The following is a 17,816-nucleotide window of genomic DNA, read 5'->3' as shown; positions in this document are numbered from 1 at the left end:
CCGAGATCCGGGCACGGATCTCCGTAACGGGTGTCTCAGGGCACTAACCTCGATTGTTATATACGGAATGATCCTTCAGGGACTCCGCTCAGGATCGATTACCGGTACAAGTTTAGATGCAACGGTGGGCAAGCCTGGGTAATACCTGCTTGGGATTGCATTTTCGAGACCGGACTGTCAGTGAGTGAACAGCATGAAACTGTACAACCTCGCTGCTGCAGTGTTGTTTCGTAATAGCGATTCGTATTGCACCCGCATACACGGCGTGGGAGAAAGCCCCGCTTTACTACCCGAAAAGCTTGGCTCTCGGCTGGGCTGACGCAAACCAGGCGATGATCCGGATACGGCGTATACCGGCATACAACACGAGACAGAATTGAGGCTCGATGTTATGACTAGCGGCAGGTGTGAGAAATGGCAGAGGATCAGCTGGAAGCGCGTCTGAGACGCCGGATGCAGACCGCAACGTTATCGATCAACAGCGCCTTCAGGTTGACGCTCTGGACTGTCCTGAACGAGGTGCCCAACATCTCAGACATCTCTGGTCACTTTGCACATGTCGTCTTCGTCCGGCTTTCCACTCAGGAGTCCTACCTACTGGATGAGGAAATCTTCAAGTGGGGATTCAACGAGTGGCATACAGAGAGACAGCACGCCGAAGAGATCGCCAGCCGGCCGCCGGACGATGAAGAGAGCGAGTTTCTCAACACCGTCGCCGCTTACCTGTTCTACTACTGGTCGTGGGCCAACTCAGTGATGAGGAATGTCTTAGCGCTGCACAAGGCATCCAAGGAAGTCGGGCTCGATGGTGCCAAGCTGCTCTCACTGCTTGCCTCAAACCTAGCTACTCGATCAGATGACACATTCGTCGCAGACAGCCGCCGGAGCAGAGTCAATGAACTCCTGAACGATGAAGCGAACGCCAAGTTCTTTGCAACACTTCGAGCCAACCCTGAGGATACCCTCGCCGACGTCAAGCAGATCGCAATCGCACCGCACCCAGCGGACCTCTGCACTTGGCGGCTATTAGCCTACCAGGTGCAAAAGATGCAGCACCACCTTGTGTTGCGCAGCTGGCCGGGCGTTCACTGGGCCGCGTGGAAGGCGGCGTACTTGAAGGGAGAGGACGTCGACTGCGAAGCGTACTACCCCTTTTACGACGTGTGGCACCCACTGGTCGCCCCCGAAGACTCGGAATGGGATGAAGACGAAAGCCGACCCAGCAGCGGGATGCCATCAAGTGGCTCCGCAGAGGAAGAGCTGGCCGACACGACGGCATCAGATTCGGCATCTGAAAAGTCTGCCCCGGATCCCTGCTCGATGTTCGAGGATGTGGAAAATCTGCTGGCGGCGTCCGATGTCTGGGACGTGTGGAGACTCTGCAAAGTCGTGCTGTGCGGAACAGCGTACCAAGGCGTTGACCAGGAGCCGGGGACAGAATACCTATTCAGGAAGCTTGAGAGGTATCTGCCATTCAAGGAGTTCTGGACGAGGACGCCTGTGGTGGAGAATAGCAGAGACGAGCTGCTTGCAGTGTTTCAGCGCATGCAACCCTTCGAGGTATGCCGGTCTAGCGTTTGCAGGAAAGACTCTAGCTAATATTGGTGTAGAAGGAGATTGTCCTTGGACATGGCTATGTGGGCTCCCTGAAGCTAAGGCGACGAGAAAGATATCGCCACTGACACTCAACCCACAGATCTCGGCCAAGTATGAGCAAGTCCGGCACTACTGGCCACTGCCTCTGCCGTATCAGTTCATCGACTTCTGGGACTACAGCAACTTCTCATTTCGAGAGGTTCCGGAGGCTGTAGCAAAGCAGCTGCTCCGAGAACTTGATCTAGATGCAACTGAAAATGCGGAGGAAATTGACTTGGTCTGCCTGCTCGGCTGCAAGCGACACCCTTTCAGGACAACTGAAGATTTGCAGAGTTTTCGACACACAATCTACTTGACTGATGATATCCAGCAGAAATGGGCTGGCGGGATGGACTTCCCTGGTCAGTACTATCCTTGCAACTGTGAGGACGAGAGACTCTGGAGTCGGGTGCCCGAGGATGATAGGAAGAAGGCCAGGTACTTTCAAGACGGGCACTTTTCCTGGGATCACCTAGGTGGCAATACCGTGTTCCGGAGGAGCAAGCTCGACCCTAGCAATTTCTGCAGAGAGCTTGATAGGTACTGGGACGACTGGGTAGGTGTCTCACAGCTGTTCTCGATTCTTTCCCCTTAGCTTACAACCTCACACAGAATGACTGCGCTTTGATATTTGGGAAAGGAGAGACAGAGGACTTGGATATCATTGATGGGGATACGATCTACATCCTCGAATCCCTGCCGGGAGTGAAAGCCCGGCAGCTGAAAGCAAGCACTCCGGACCGAGAAGCCGGGCTCCTCCTGGCATGTGCCTACTTTGAGGAGAAGTGGGCAGCACGCCAGTCGACGCGATCGAGCATGTAATACAAGCGAACTACAGAATCACGACACTTGACGAGGCACGAAGGCACCTGGTAAACGAGGGATGATGCTTTTGTAAAGCTCAATTTCCATACGAGATATACACGAAGTAGAATGCTACCATAATCATGACATCCAAAAACGACTTTATCACACTTGAAAACCCTGCAGACCTCCCCCGCTTCACCCCTACTGGCACTGCGCATAATAAGGATTGAGCACAGTACACGTCCCCTCAGCGCACGACGTCGGGCCAGAGTACCCGCTCCCACCGCACTGGCCCCAGCGCGTCTGCCCCTGACCGCCACCACCGCCGGCGGCGGTGGTGCTGGTCGGCCTGGTCGTGGTGGCCAGCGTCGTCGTCGGCTGCGAGGGCGGCTTGGTCGTGCTCGTGGGCGCGCCGGAGCTACCGCCGCCGCCGCCGCCGCCAGGCCTCGTCGCCGTCCCCGTCGCCGTGGCCTTGGAGCTCGCCTGCGCGACCGAGACGGGCAGGCCCGAGACCAGCGCGGGGCCGGGGACGGTGTACGGCGGCAGCGGCGAGCGGTACAGGTCGTACAGGATGCCCGGGTCCGTGGCCTTGTAGAGCGCCGTGCCGGCCACGCCCGCGGGCTGCGCGGCGCCCGCGCCCGTCACCTTGAGGTTGAAGCACTGCGGGTAGGCCTGCGCGCCGTTGGGGTTGCCCGCCGCGTGCAGGGCGATGATCTCGTGCCGCAGGACGTAGTTGCCCGGCGCCAGGTCGGCGGGGACGCGCACGAGCCAGGTGAAGTTGTTCTGGATGAGCACGTCGGCGGCCCAGAGGCCCGGGTTGGCGCCCGAGAGCCAGCCGGGGCCGTCGATCTTGAAGAAGCGCAGCGAGGTCTTGTCGACGGTCTCGCAGTCGCCGTCGCAGCGCGCGAGGTAGTCGATCACGGGCCCGTGGTGGGACTCGGGCCACGTGTTCCACTGCAGGGAGATGCTGTCGCCGGCGGCGACCTCGACGTGCGCGCCGCCGGGCGTGGCCGACTTGTGGCAGATGATGTCCGGGGTGCCGAAGGCGTCCGGGGACACGAAGCCGTTGTCCTTGGCGTCGATGGTCCAGCCCGCGACGACGGGCGGGTTGGGCATGTAGGGGAAGGAGTCGGAGCCGTAGCCCTCGTAGTAGACGCCGTTGACGACGATGTTGGAGACGTGGCCGTGGGCGGCGACGGCGGCGGCCGAGGTCAGGGCCGCGAGGGCGCCGGTGGATCGGAGCTTCATCGTGGCTGGGCTATGCTGGAGATGCTGGGTCGGTAGAAGGCTGTGAAAGACTTGTGTGTGCCTCGAGTCCCTGCAGCTATTGAGTCTGGAAGAGGTGATCAACTTGTCCACGACTAGGCCCAGTCTCAACATCGCAACGTCATCTGGGGGATCATCGCCGCCTTATATATCTGAGCACCTCGACTACGATCTCGCAACCCCAACTCCGCATCAGGCACTTCCACCGAACGCCACCGTAGTGACTTACACGCGTGATGCCAAGCAAGTCCACAAGGGCAACCCCGACATCAGAAACACCCTGGCGCAGCCCAATATCTCCAGGGCAAGCAGAAGGAGAGCGTCCTGCACGAATAGATTAAACATTGTCCAGGGAGTCCAGGTAATGGGTACCCAAGCCAAGGATCAGCGTTTCAATGCAACTGCCTCCAACCCCCCAGACCGCGTCTCATTGGCGGAACACCTTCTTCGCTACCGCAGAGCGCAAGCAAAGCAGCACTGCATGGCTTGCTCGCGACCGGGAGAGGCGCGTGTTGTGCGCATAAGCGGCACTCGCTTCCGTCAAAGTCGAAGTCGTAATCATGGTTCCTTCGGCCTAGCGGACGAGTTAGAGCATCACATGGACTCCCGCATCAGGGCAGTTTACATTCGTAGACATACATATGTGCTGGCGTTTCACCCCTCGATGGCCCAATCTGCGACTCGAATTGGCAAAGCGTGGTGGGCAGACTACACACCAAAAGAGCAATCTCGGTCGATGAGGCTCCGGCAGGGTTGCGTCGGCGGTGGAGGTGGACCGAACTTTTGAGCTCGAAATCACCGCCTTGACCCTTGACCTTGTCGAGACATGTGCTGAGCGAGAGTGGTTGGTGGAAGGTTGTCGACTGCCAGGAGGATCAAAAAGGAAGCCCGGGGAATGGTTTCGTCCAAACTGCGACGGTTCCACGGGAGGGCAGCTAATGTGAGTGAGGGTGGTTACCGAGCCGCCGTGCCGTGCGCCGCCTCTTGGGCAGTGATCGATGGGCTTGAGGGGTTTGCACCATATCATTTGCGGTCTAGGTTTCAAGGACTCCCGAGGTTTGGGGTATCATGGGCCATGTCCTCGTCATCGGTAAACCCGGGGTGACGATGCACGGGTTTGTCATCGACGTCAAATGTCGCATCCCGAGCTTGGTTAACCAGGTTATCTCGAAGCAGACATGGAGTCAACATATCCGACTTTGGTCCGGGTGACGGTACCTGGCGATCCGGCCGCAACATCCGGCAAACCCCAGACTGCACACTCGATCTTCACATGGAGCAGCAAAGGATACCAAGAGGCCTTGTTGGAGATCTCGCCACATCGCAACCATATTAGATCGTACATCTATACTAACACTGCCAGAAGAAAGAACATCTTCGTACCAGACAGGCCTTCCATGTGCTGTCGCAGAGAAAATAGAAACCAAGTTGGGATATCATACCGTCATCGTGAGCTGAGAATTCGTGAAGACAAAAAAGGGACGCACCCCGTAAAACGCCCGCATCCCAGTATCGCAAAATAAGGTGCGAGGAGAAGTGTAGGCTCTATCCATCCAATCTTTCGGCCGGGCCGAGTCGTCCCATCCGGGACTAACATGCGTGTCTGATCCGCCATTAAAACTCTCCATCTCCTCCTCCGCCTACGACACCCGCTGTCCACAAGCCGACGAGTCCCCACCAGCCTACCTTCCAGCCACGCCAGAGACCCTCGACGCCCTGGCCGCGCCGAAACACCGTCTCGGCAATCTTGGGCTTCCCCCGCTTAGAGCCGGAAGCCTTTGCCTTGGGCGGGGGCGGGGGCGCTGGAGCACTGACCGGTCTTGAACCCTCCTGCGTGACGATCTTGTACATGGTGCCGACCAGACCATCGTATTTGCCCAGAGGGACCAGGACATCGGCCTCGGCAGACTTCATGGCAGCCTCCTTGCCTCGTACTCTGGGAGCAGGAGCTGTCTCGAGAGAAGCCGCATACGACGGCGAGCTCCAGACAGCCATCTGACCCCTGCGCAAGACTGTCTCGATCGGCAGCTTGACGAACAGGGCGACAGCAGAGGAGCAGAACTTGGCGATGGAGAAGGTAGTGGGGCTGAGATCCCGGTCGATGCGGAACTGTGTGCGGAGGACAAGAGGAGTGGAGAGCGACAAGATCGGGTGGATGAGGGAGTGGAAGACGGTCGGGAGGAAGATTGAAGAGGGGCAGAAGTAGGAGGGGAGGTTTCGGAGGTTGGAGAGAGTTCGTCGGGATTTGGACGAGACCGAGGTCACCAGGAGCCTGCGATGGTCGATTAGCACATGGGAAACGGAGTGGGACTGGGAAACCGCAACGATACTGACCTTGTGCGCACCATGTCGAGTGGCGCGAGAAGAACACCGGTGGTCACAGCGGCAGCGGCCGCAACGCATAGTGACAGCCACGGGTACGGCGACGCAATGTCGATCAGGCGATCCACATCATCTCTCACACCCAGGTCGGGGACATTAAACAGGGCGCTCAGCAGGCTCCGCGACCAGTTCTCCAGCAGTGACTGCAGCACAGAGTAGAGGAAACTGGCATTCGAGCCCTTCCACACGCCCCATGCGCCCTCCCTGGACCACAGCTGGGAGATGACGTCGAGGATGGAGTCTGGCCGGCGCAGGGTCAGCTGCCCCTCGGCGGCGTTCGGCGGCTTGGGCTGCGACCGCGGTGTGCCGGGCGGTGATATCGGTGATCCCAATCTTTGCGAGCGGGAGCGGGAAGCCGCAGGGGTGGGTGTGTTGGGGATGTTGGAGGTAAAGTAGGCTGGCTCGTCCGGGTCGGAATCGGAGTCGGGGAGCTTCACGTGCAAAAGACTGTCATCAGCATGGCCTGATTCCGCAAAGGAAAGGGTAGAGGATAGGAGACAGCACCAGACACGTACATCGCCGTATATTGAGTTCCTGTAGGAGGACTGCCTCTGGAGAGGTTCTGGTGTCGATGGCACCGCCGAGAGCGCGCCCGGGTCATCCTGTATCCTGAGCTGCAGGACCGTCTTGGCTACCTCGAAGGGCTGGGCCATCAATGTGGACGTGTACTTCCATAGCAGCTCGTCAACCAGCTCCTTGAGGGATCGCACGACCGAGGGAGAAGGCTCTGCTATGTAGTCCTTGTAGTCGATATCGGAGAAGATGTCACGCGCCTTAGACGCGTACTTGCCGCCGGTCGCATTGCCGTGAGAAAAAGGATTGGGCCCGGATTTGGGGCCAAAGTCGGAGGGCTCTCCTATCGAGGGGGGGACGTAGTAGGGCCTCAGAGGGTTGACGCCTTCTCTGTGCGAAGACATGATCGGATGGGAAGAGAACGGAGGCGGCGGGCTCTACGTTCTCATGGCCAGGAGCAGTGGTTGGTTGTTTGTTTGTTTGTTTGTTTGTTTGTTTGTTTGGAGAAGCAGGCAGGGGAAAAAAGGCTGGTGATTGATGATGCATGAAAATGGGCCCGTGTATGGAGGTGCTCCGTGCTGTGACATCCTGCTGCTTTTCTTAGTGTCTCCTGAGCTTTAGGTGATCTCCCCACTGTCGCGAGCCCCTAACCAAGCATGTCTAGCATGAAAAATGCTATGAACATGAAATCATGATTGATTGATCAAAGTCGGAGATAAAAACCGGGGGCGGAACAAGTGCGATAACCGAGAGCCCCCAACTGAGCCAGCGATAAGGAACTTTTCTGGCGACATGCATTTTTTTTCCTGGGCTTCGCTCTTATCGGAGCTCCAGCGGGCTTTTCAATGTTGACCAGTGAGAGCTCGGGTAATTCATGCCTAGACTCGCTGCGACTGGGTTCTGTTAGCTGCTGAGGCGCTGATTTGCAGTGGGTTGCACAGAAACAAATCCCCAGCTGCACCACTTTCTGCTCCCTCCCAACGACCAGCGCCGGCCGGCACGACACACCTCGTCGACGAAACAGATCCCTCCGAGGACCAACAGCCCGTGCATGTTTGCCTGCTGTTAGCTGCAGTCCAGGTCGAGTCACGGGTCCTCTGACCGCTGTTTGTCCTCGACGCAATTTGGCATAAACTCGAGGCATCCGTCCTCCCCCGTCGCTGCTCCCTCATTCTCCTTCTTTTCTCCGAGCAGAGCAGCCATGTCGGCCCCGAGATCTCTTGCGCGGCCGCTGCTGCGCTTCGCCCAGGCCGCTCGTCACACTGGCTCTCGATTGAGCACCGCAAGACCCCCGATGCCCAGCCAGACGTCGCGGCAAAGGAATTCCATCTCCTGTAAGTTTGCGCAGACTCGCATATGCCGCGCTCAGCCGCGAAGGCCCGTTCGCCCGCATCACGATACGATGCCGTACCTCCACGCCACCCCTCCGAGCCCGCGCTGACCATTCCGCCTTGCAGCATTGATACCCTCACGATCCTTCCGGCAGCAAATACGAACATTTTCATCCACCCCGGCAGCCTCACATGGCCATATCGAGCCGCCGAAGCCCGGCGAGGAGTGAGTCAACCCCCCGCAAAGACCTCGGGATATTCAAACCGGCTGCCCCACGGCCACCTGCGTGTCTTGGCTTGCTGACCAGTCTTGCTACCACTACCAGGCTCTACATCACCTTCATAGAGAAGGACGGAATCGAGCACAAATTCGCCGTCGCCGAGGGCGCCAACCTGCTCGACATCGCACAGGCCAACGGCCTCGAGATGGAGGGCGCCTGCGGCGGCTCCTGCGCCTGCTCGACCTGCCACGTCATCGTGCTCGACGAGGAGTACTACGAGAAGATGCCCGAGCCCGACGACGACGAGAACGACATGCTCGACCTCGCCTTCGGCCTCACCGAGACCAGCCGCCTCGGGTGCCAGGTCCACATGACCAAGGAGCTTGATGGGCTCAGGCTCCAGCTACCGTCCATGACGAGGAATCTGCAAGCCAAGGACTTTACGTGATTTAGTTCTACATGTCGGTTTGCGGCTTGATCCGGGGACTTGCTCGGCTCCGGCTCAGGTCGCTGTGTACATCTAGTTCAAAGGGCGATGATGGAAGGGGAAGTCGTTACGTATGGCCACGAATGTTGCTCACCCTCACCCGGGAAGCATTTGTACAGTAAGGTAGAGAAAGGCGGCAATCTACGGCACAGGGTACGGCGTGGCTCGGGGATCTAAAAAGAAATACCAATGGACTCATCTCTAATAGCTGAATGGCCGTTTCATACTGTAGTGGTATCATTAATACTGTAGTGGTATCATTACATTTTGACTTGAACTGGTCCTAAACACCTCAATGCCGCGCTTTCCAGGGACAGGACAGGACGTTGGGCCGAGCCCCTTCCTCCCTACGCCTCCTCCAGAGGCCCCTTCTTGAGCCCTCCTCCACCAGACGCGATCAGATCCAGGAACCCCTTCTTGCTCATCTCGGCCACCTTCTCCTCCCGCCTGCCCATGCCGATCACGCCCTGCGCCCGCGCCGTCCTCTCCGCCTCGGCGGCCTTGACCTGCGCCGCCCGCACGGCGTTGAACAGCTTGACCACGCCCCGCTGCGCCACCTTGCGCAGCCTCTTCTCCGTCGCCATGATCTGCGCCGTCGTCTCCGTCTCGCCCCCGCTCCTCCCCGCCGCGAGCCCGTCCGCCTCCCCGCCGCCGCCGCCGCCGCCGAGGCCCGTGGCCGTGCTGGCGACGAGCACGTCGCGCACGCGGCCCTTCTCCATGGCGAGGCGCTTCTGCTCGCGCAGGCGCCGCCGGGCCTTGTTCTCGAGGGCCTGGTCCACGGCGTCGCGGGCGCTCTGCTGCGCCGCGGCCGAGCGCGCGAGGACCGGGTCCGCGCGCCGGGCCGTGGACAGCTTGGTTGAGAGGATCTTGGAGAGCGAGGTGGCGAAGGCGGCCGGGTCGTTGCGCTTCGACCTGGACGACTGGCGGTTCGCGCCGGTTGCCTTGTTGCCGTCTGCATCGAGCTCGTCGTCCTCGTCTTCATCGTCGTCACCATCTTCTTCGTCTTCGTTGTCGGACGATGATTCTGGTGCGTCGTGGGATTTCTGGTTGGGTTGTTGCTTTTTTGACTTTTTGAGTGCAGCCTTGGGTGCTTTCCTGCTCGAGGCCGGTGCTGACGACGAATCCGAGTCCGAGCCTGACCCGGAGCCCGAGGGCACGTCGTCTACCTCTACATTGTCGAGGTCCTCGTTGTCCGAGTCGAGCAGGTTGACCGCCTTGAAGTCTCCTCCGTCCTGCGGGGCGTCGTCTTCCGAGTCGCTGCTGTGGTACTCCCGCTGCTTCCTTTGCTTCTTGGCTGGCCTGAGGGCCTTTAACCTGGCCTGGCTGTCCGCAGACCTCTTCTTTGCCGGTTGTCCGCCCATGGTGTCGTGTGCAATTGGTTGTTGTTCGATTCGGACTTTCGTGGGGCGGGTTGCACCTCCTACCACCAAAGGCGCCAAAAAGAAAAATTTGGGAAGCTTGGGAGAGGGCGGCAGAATGGATCGGACATGCGGGTCCGGGCTCGGGCGGTGAGAACCCTCCAGTCTTCTCGTAAAGATCGATGTTTCCTTATCGTTATCACGCTTAATTTAGCGAATGGTCTCCAGTGGAATTCATCGCCAAAAACACAGCCACAGCGTTCACCTCGGAGACTTAGACACCACCACCATCGCCATTCCGGCATAGCATCGAGCGATCGCCTTGCTTGGCAAACAGCGACGACGGATGCGGGGTTTTGTTGTACCTTCTGCCTGCCGAGCGCAGTACTAGCATTGGGTCGTATCATATACCAGGATACAGACTTCAGCTGCAGGCAGCACAGCGGGTGTTGTGATGGAAACTCTCGCTGCTTCAATGCTTCAACATCCCGTCTCCGCCTGGTCTCCGCCTGATCTTGTCTGTGCAACAGGCAGCTCGAGGCAGTCCCCACGTCTCAGCAGCAGGCAGAACAGCAGGTGGAGAGGCCCATCCGGGCTCGAGTCGGTGCCAAATCGCAAATCGCTCCAAGTGCCAAACGGTCGTGGAATGTCGAGGACCGATCTGGTTAGGCGATGGCCCAAATACAGGCACCATCTCAGCTACCGCGGGCTTGGCGCCCTGTCACTAGTCCTCAGCCGCACTTAGACGACTCTCCTGGCTCGTGGCAGATATGAACCCCACGGCGGCCGGTCTCTTCCACCGCTCCTCTCCTTGCAATCGTGTGTGTATGCATGATTCGTTTGTGACTTCACCTGCGACCAGGCCTCTCCCCCTCTCTCTTCCAAAGTCAGACAGTCCCTCAAGCCATCCGGTCCCTCTCTCACCCCAGCCCTCCAGCCATGACCCGTCACATCCTCACCCCGTCGGGTCGCTGCTTCACCTGCGACAAGATCAAGGCCGCCGATGTCTACAGTTCAAAGGGCGATGTTGGGCCCCCTTTTTTCGGTCCTAACCACCCCAAGGATCCCAAGACCAGGGCCCAGAGGAAGACTAGAGGCGACAAGAAGTCGGTGGCAGCCCAGATGTTCGAGAATGTCGCTCTCGTCGCCTCCAGAGCACTCGGCAAAGGTTCCGCCGCGGCCGGCCCCTCCGCTGAGCGCGTGAGCCTGCCTGGCTTTGGTCTGCCTGCCGACCACGACCCCAACTGCGTCAAGGCCTTCCCCCATGCCATCGGAGACATGAGCGTCCTCCAGAGCCTTGGCGTCAGCTACAGAGAGCGCCGCATGATGGCCTTTATCGGCTCCATCACCGACAAGCCCGAGTGGGAGCGCAAGGTCTTTGACGAGAGCATCGTCGCCAAGTGGAAGGAGGAGGCCATGAGCATGACGGCCCCGACAGAGGACGACAACTTTGACGACCAGGATGACGTTTTTCTCTCGGAGAAGATGTTCCAAAACGTAGGTTCAGTCTGATCTAGGGCCAGAAGTTGACGCAGAGTAGCTTGCTAATGCATGGGCGTGCAGTGTATCCTTGAGCTGCAGGACAAGGCTACCCGCTTCAAGGAGACGGGTCTTATCAACACCATTGATGCCGAGGTAACTGTGGTCAAGTCTGACACCAACGTCTCTCCTGACCTCGCTGCGGCCCTCAAGTCCGCCGTGAAGGTGCTTGAGGACGTCCCTGAGAGCTTCAAAGACTGGCACCCCCGCTCAGACAACCTAGTCTTGGATCTGCTTCATCCCTCGCTCTTCCCCGTCGTATACGGCCAGTCATATGTCCTTCCCTCGGAGAAGATCACTCTCCAGAGCTGGAACAGCTACGAGTCAACGCCAGAACTCGTCCCCGGATTCCAGAAGAGCGAGGAGGATCGTCCCTTCGGCAGTTTGCCTATCGGCTGGGGCAGCTACCAGTGGCTTCCCACCGACATCAAGTGGACCGAGGCCGGCCCCAGCATCGCAGGCTACATCAACAACCTCCATCCGGAGGAGCACAAGGTACTATACCCAGTGCTGGAGAAATTTGTTGGTGCCGCGGTCCCGATGTGGGAAGAGTGCCTGTCTTGGTGGTCGGACCGCCGCAGGCAGAAGTTCAGCAGAACCGACGACGAGGAGGACTACTACCTACCTGAAGGCGCGGCCTATGACATCCCCGAGGACAATGATGGCGACGACTACAAGTGGACCGACGAGTATGAGGAGTGGTGGACGCAGCACCGCATCATCAAGTTCCGGGAGCCCGACGACTTCAAGCCCTTTGCCGAGCAGGTTGACCTCTCGGCCCGGCTCGACTTCACGCGCGAGTTCCCCGACGGCCTGCAGGTCATCTTCAAGCTGGCCAACATCCACCTGACGCCCGAGAAACCGCGCTACGGCGGCGGCACCTGGCACATCGAGGGCGCGCTCAACGAGCGCATCGCCGCCACGGCGCTCTTCTACTACGACGAGGACAACATCACCGAGAGCCGGCTCGCCTTCCGCCAGGGCATCGACTCGGAGCACCTCATCATGATCCCCGAGCAGAGCGCCCACACCTCGCTCGAGAAGTACCTCGGCGTCGAGCAGGACGGCAACCCCATCCAGAACCTCGGCACCGTGCTCACCCGCCCGGGCCGCATGCTCGCCTTCCCCAACGCCCTGCAGCACAAGGTCCAGCCCTTCGAGCTGGCGGACCCCAAGCGCCCCGGCCACCGCAAGATCCTCGCCATGTTCCTCATCGACCCCTACCGCCGCGTGCTGTCGACGGCCAACGTTCCCCCGCAGCGCCGGGACTGGTGGGCGCCCCAGGTGCGGAGCGTGCCGGCCTTTGCGCGCCTGCCGCTCGAGATCTTTGAGCACATCATGAGCTTCGTCGAGTTCCCGCTGTCGTGGGAGTGGGCGGTCGAGACGCGCGAGGCGCTGATGGATGAGCGGAGCGCCATGACGGGCAAGGTGGAGGAGGAGATGAACGAGGTATGTTGCCCCTGCATTCCTTATTTGCCGAGTGCGGGTTGAAATGCTTGAGAGTCTAGATGTACTGACGTATGGTTTACAGAACGCAATTTCATTCTGCGAGCACTAAACTATCATATATGTATCTGGCAAACGCCGGGGTCTCTAGTAAGACATGTAACATCATCGACAAAGTCAATATACACACGTAAATCAAACAGCGTCGTCTCTTTTGTTCCTTCCATCTCTCTCGCCGGCACAGAGCCGCAACTGCGTTGACGTTTTTGTCTACTCGCCGAGCGACTCCTTGATGAGGTTGAGCAGCAGGGGCGAAATCCTGCCGCGGATGATCTCGTCGCCCGCCAGGTTCGGGTGGACACCGTCCCTCAGATCCGAGGCCGGGAAGCCCGTGTTGCAGTCGGCAATGACGATGGGGGACTCGGTGGAGTTGAGTCCCGCGGCCCACGCCGGGATCGCCTTGTTGATGGCGTTGATGCCGTCGGGCCGGAACGGCAGGGGGATGACCAGGTCGACCTTTTTTTGTTTGTCATTTAGCCACACCTCATCTCTCTTCTCGGATTCAACCTGGGGGAGAGGGAAACAAGTTCAAGAGACTCACAATGATCTTCATCTTGGGGTTGGCCTTGCGCATGATGTTGACCATCTTGGTGTACGCGGCCATGATGTCGGCCGTGCTGCGGCCCGTGTTGACGTCGTTGGTGCCCAGCATGAACATGACGATGTCGGCCGGCGTGCTCTGCATCCACCGCTCGAGGTACTGGTTGGCGATGTTGATGGCCAGCCAGCCCGAGTGGCCCTCGTGGTGCATGTCCCACCCGGCCGTCTTGGGCTTGCAGTTCTGCGGGTTGCTGTTCTGCGAGCCGACGTACTTGACCTTGGACGAGTAGTTCGCCGCGACGATGTCGTCCCAGACGAAGGCGCGCCAGCAGGTGATCTCGGTGATGGAGTCGCCGAGGGGCACTTTGAGGGTCAATGTTAGGTACATTTTTGTTCCTGGTGATTAGGTATCTACTTACTGATGCGGAGCTTCCCGTCGGAGCCCTGAGCCAGGGCAGACCCGAGGGCCGATGCTGCGGCGAGGAGGTTGAACAGACGCATTTTCGCTGATTTCTATGAAGTAGTCTTTTCGGAAGATAAGATCTGAGTATCCCACAAGTTGTCAAGTCTATTCTGGGAGCCTTCTCGTGAATCTCGCAAGCTCATACGCCAAGCGCAAACATCACGAGTCTTATAGAAACTCCTCCGGGCTGCGCCTCGCTTCCAATAGGAGCGCCTAACATCAAAGGCGCGTCCTCCCCCGCCCCAGAGTCGCAATATCTGTGCAGTTTCGGAGGTTAATTTCCTGGAGAAACTGGGCTAAATAGCTGCGCTGAGGGCATCGTAATAAAAGTCGCCAATATGGCCATGTCCCATATTAGCCGGAAACAACATCCATGATCGGGGGGGAGCTGAGGTGTCCCCCTTGGATCTTGACATTGATTGATCCGGGCGTGCGGATCGGGTGCACGTTTTGCGATATTGCTATCGTCTCTGTCGAGCTGTCATCTGTCATCTGCCGCGGGATCGTATATTGCTTTCTCGTCGGAGATTTAAGCCTGTGAGATATCCAGGACCGGAAGAGATCCAGTGGCCCGGGCGCGAGTCGCGAGCGACGTTGCCTCACGGGGATTATTGACGACTGTTGGCGAATCGCTCGAGACGGTATCTGACTTCCCACCTATCCAGGAAGAGGAGACACGCTCTGCGGTCCCTGGTTTTTCCACCTCTGCCGGGTTCGACCAACTTGCCAAGCCAAGCCCATTATCAACCTCTGCTCTCGTACTCGGGTTGCATCTCCTCAACTTTAGCTCACAGCATGCCGCCACTTAGCCAGATCCTTGCTCTCGGAGCTGGCATCGGCCTTGCCTATTTCGGCCCTATCCTGACGCAGCTGGCCGTTCATAGACTGCAGGAGCTCAACCTAGCCCGGACGCCCGAGCCGCACCCTTCTGATCCTGCTGCTTCTGCCTCGGGGGTAGAGTGGACATGCGGGCCTGACAACTACACCACCGAGCTCATCTCCCTCGACCCTCTCGTCGTGTACATCCACAACCTCGTCAGCCCGCGCGAGGCTGACCTCATCATCAAGGCCGGCGAGCCCCTGCTCGAGCCCTCCCCGGTGACAGGCTACGGCGCCGCAGGCGGCACCCGCGCCCAGAGCCGCACGTCTTGGAGCGCTCCCTTGCCGGGCGACGACGCCGCCGTGGCGTGCGTGCTGGCGCGCGCGCGGCGCTTCCTGGGCACCCTGCTCGCGCCCCGCAGGGACGAGATGGGCGTCGCGCAGATGGTGCGGTACACGGCCGGGCAGAAGTTCGACCTGCACCACGACTGGTTCCGGCAGCCGCGGCTGCTGGACGGGGACGGCGCGCGTGGACGGCGGCGGCTGTACAACCGCGTCGCTACCTTCTTTGTCGTGCTGCAGGACGGGTGCTCCGAGGGGGAGACGTATTTCCCGCAGATCCGGCCTATTGCGCCGCAGGACTGGGGGAAAGAAGCTGGAGATATCGGAGGGGGCGGTGCCGCCGCTGAGGGTGATGATGGTGTTAGTGGTGGTAAGAAGCAGCAAGCGGTGTGGAGGATGCATGAGCAGGGCGGGATGGCGTTCAGGCCCGTGAGAGGCAACGCGCTGTTCTGGGTGAACCTGATGGCGAATGGGAGTGGTGATCCGAGGGTGTTGCATGCCGGGCTGCCGGTCGGCGACGGTATGAAGACGGCTATGAACATCTGGCCTAGGACGTTCTTTGGGCCGGATGCGTAGGGCTTGTAGGAATCGGGAACTGAGTCGGTAACAAGGGCATTCGAGGTGCCACGTAGCGTAGGGTACTAGTGAGTTTGAGTTCTCAAATTGCAGAGAAGGAAAGTTCGTGACCGAGCACTGCGGACAAGTCGACTCTTCGATTCCAGAAAATAGGTAAAACTATGGAATATACTGGCCAGTTGTTACTCACTCTGATTCTGGAAACGCGCACAAACACAATACTTCAAGTCAGTTCATACTCTTAGATATCATCGTATCCACGATACTATTTCCACCGCTGTTTCTAGGTATATCAAGCAGTTCATAGGATCTTTGCTCTTAACTCCAGCATTTAGTTACGGCACCGGTATTCTTGTCACTTCAGAGACTCGGCTTTGCAGCATGATTATTCATATTCTTATATTGAAAGAGACTTATCAAGGGCATACTTAACCTATTCCAAGCAGTGGCTTTAGAACCCGGCTTTTACTACTGACATTTGTTGGCCTAGGGTTTTCCAGACGGAGAAATAGGCTTCCCCGATGTGTGGACAGACATCTAATTGCCTAATCGAGACATATTCACCCCTGTCCATCTCGACGTCATAATCCTGTCGCTACAGCATGGCTCAGGGCGCATAGCCGCCCTCAACCCACAAAAGGGGCCCCGGAGCGATCCTTTGATCAGCGAGTGACAGGCCCAACTAGTAGCCCTACGTGTCGACTTTATGTCTGTTTTGCTCTGGTGATCATCTGAACGACACCCAGTCGACTGGCGAATCGCTTTGCTATTGGTCCGAGGAAGGGGAGAAACATGTCGGGCAGGCCGGCGCACTGCCTCAGGCACTATTCGGTGGACGAGCTCCAAGGAGTCTCATCTTTAAATTTGGGAAGGTCCATAGCTGTCAATTCCTGAAAAAGGCCAAGATCAGCAGTGTCAGACCCATCACCGTGGCATGGATCTGGAGTGACACCGTCAGCAAGCAAGCAAGATTCTCGTCGACAGGCCTCCGTGCTGAACCTGGGTTCTGACCTCGAAAGAGCACCATAAAAGTCCAGCAGCTTTCCGCATTTTATTGCCAAGCGTACTCACCTCTGCCCTGGATCTCCGTCCAAACTCCTTTCCCTCTGTGCCTCATTCATCACCAACAAGTCACAATGCGCTTCGCATCCGTCGCCCTCCCCATTTTCGCCCTCCTCGGCGCCGTCCGGGCCGACGACCTGGCCGAGATCATCGACGACTTCCCCGCCTGCGGCCTGATGTGCTTCTCGCGCGCAGCCGAGGACAACAACTGCAAGAACACGGACTTCAAGTGCGTCTGCGAGCACCAAGTGAAGCTGGCCCTCAAGATGGGCCTCTGCATGGGCGACAACTGCAAACACGACAGCGGATACGGTATGTCCATGACGCGCTAATTCCCCCCTTCGGGGAGCCAATGCCAAAATGACTGACCATAGAATGCGCAATCTAGACAGCGGAAAGCAGGTTGCCAAGCTCTGCGCCGAGTTTGCCGACGACCCCAAGGCTGACGAGGTCGCCTCTGCCACGGCCGACCTCGTCTCCAAGGTCTCGTCCGTCTCTGCCACAGCCGCGGCCGCGAGAGAGACCGGCGGCTCCAACTCGCCTGCTCCGAACGCTGCACCCGTCGATACCGGCTCCTACGCCATGCTGGGCGCCGCTGCACTTGCTGCTTTGGCTCTCTAGAGTCTTTGATGGGAAAATAATATCCTTGAAGGAGCCAAGGGAGTTGGGAATGATTTCGAATGCATATTATATTCATACACACATGGCAAGCGACGGACTAGATACCTTGGTGGTCATGCTCAAGGCGCCTTCCACCACCAGATAGGTCAGACAGGTCAGCAATGCTACCCATCCTGCCCAGAGGGAAGGGTGGCACCGCTTTGGTTTCGCGTTTCTACCAAGACACGGCCTTGTAAATATGGACAGGACTTGAACATATCCTTAGCTTCGAGCTTCGAGTAGTGGATTGCCTGGTTTCTTCGACAGTAATACATCGACGGCAATACTACACAGTACGCGGCACACCAT

The 17,816-nt window shown here is 58.6% G+C and overlaps 8 protein-coding genes across 8 annotated transcripts; 4 read left to right on the top strand and 4 right to left on the bottom strand.

Annotated features, from left to right (window-relative positions):
* Window positions 1-414: 414 nt before the first annotated feature.
* Window positions 415-2,457, top strand: E0L32_004053 (uncharacterized protein; the record flags this gene model as incomplete). Its single annotated transcript, XM_031138421.1, has 4 exons — window positions 415-1,560; window positions 1,611-1,637; window positions 1,697-2,191; window positions 2,248-2,457. The coding sequence occupies 4 exons, from the start codon at window positions 415-417 to the stop codon at window positions 2,455-2,457; spliced, it is 1,878 nt and encodes a 625-aa protein (XP_030998115.1).
* A 186-nt stretch (window positions 2,458-2,643) lies between these two features.
* On the bottom strand, window positions 2,644-3,690 carry E0L32_004052 (uncharacterized protein; the record flags this gene model as incomplete). Its single annotated transcript, XM_031138420.1, has 1 exon — window positions 2,644-3,690. One exon carries the CDS (start codon window positions 3,688-3,690, stop codon window positions 2,644-2,646), a length of 1,047 nt encoding a protein of 348 aa, XP_030998114.1.
* A 1,632-nt stretch (window positions 3,691-5,322) lies between these two features.
* E0L32_004051 (uncharacterized protein) lies at window positions 5,323-7,007 on the bottom strand (the record flags this gene model as incomplete). Its single annotated transcript, XM_031138419.1, has 2 exons — window positions 5,323-5,980; window positions 6,043-7,007. The coding sequence occupies 2 exons, from the start codon at window positions 7,005-7,007 to the stop codon at window positions 5,323-5,325; spliced, it is 1,623 nt and encodes a 540-aa protein (XP_030998113.1).
* Window positions 7,008-8,989: 1,982 nt separating this feature from the next.
* Window positions 8,990-10,003, bottom strand: E0L32_004050 (uncharacterized protein; the record flags this gene model as incomplete). Its single annotated transcript, XM_031138418.1, has 1 exon — window positions 8,990-10,003. One exon carries the CDS (start codon window positions 10,001-10,003, stop codon window positions 8,990-8,992), a length of 1,014 nt encoding a protein of 337 aa, XP_030998112.1.
* Window positions 10,004-10,939: 936 nt separating this feature from the next.
* On the top strand, window positions 10,940-13,097 carry E0L32_004049 (uncharacterized protein; the record flags this gene model as incomplete). The annotated part of the gene is made up of 3 exons (XM_031138417.1): window positions 10,940-11,497; window positions 11,564-12,988; window positions 13,071-13,097. The coding sequence occupies 3 exons, from the start codon at window positions 10,940-10,942 to the stop codon at window positions 13,095-13,097; spliced, it is 2,010 nt and encodes a 669-aa protein (XP_030998111.1).
* A 158-nt stretch (window positions 13,098-13,255) lies between these two features.
* On the bottom strand, window positions 13,256-14,086 carry E0L32_004048 (uncharacterized protein; the record flags this gene model as incomplete). The annotated part of the gene is made up of 3 exons (XM_031138415.1): window positions 13,256-13,501; window positions 13,587-13,948; window positions 14,005-14,086. The coding sequence occupies 3 exons, from the start codon at window positions 14,084-14,086 to the stop codon at window positions 13,256-13,258; spliced, it is 690 nt and encodes a 229-aa protein (XP_030998110.1).
* A 757-nt stretch (window positions 14,087-14,843) lies between these two features.
* E0L32_004047 (uncharacterized protein) lies at window positions 14,844-15,785 on the top strand (the record flags this gene model as incomplete). The annotated part of the gene is made up of 1 exon (XM_031138414.1): window positions 14,844-15,785. The coding sequence occupies one exon, from the start codon at window positions 14,844-14,846 to the stop codon at window positions 15,783-15,785; it is 942 nt and encodes a 313-aa protein (XP_030998109.1).
* A 1,136-nt stretch (window positions 15,786-16,921) lies between these two features.
* E0L32_004046 (uncharacterized protein) lies at window positions 16,922-17,468 on the top strand (the record flags this gene model as incomplete). Its single annotated transcript, XM_031138413.1, has 2 exons — window positions 16,922-17,159; window positions 17,236-17,468. 2 exons carry the CDS (start codon window positions 16,922-16,924, stop codon window positions 17,466-17,468), a joined length of 471 nt encoding a protein of 156 aa, XP_030998108.1.
* Between the last annotated feature and the right edge of the window lie 348 nt (window positions 17,469-17,816).

Source organism: Thyridium curvatum (genome assembly GCF_004353045.1).
Source record: "Thyridium curvatum strain D216 chromosome Unknown NODE_18_length_519074_cov_76.432364, whole genome shotgun sequence".
In the NCBI taxonomy this organism is placed as follows: Eukaryota; Fungi; Ascomycota; class Sordariomycetes; order Thyridiales; family Thyridiaceae; genus Thyridium; species Thyridium curvatum.
Note: the sequence above shows the minus strand (reverse complement) of the source record. Positions and strands in the feature narration are given on the sequence as shown.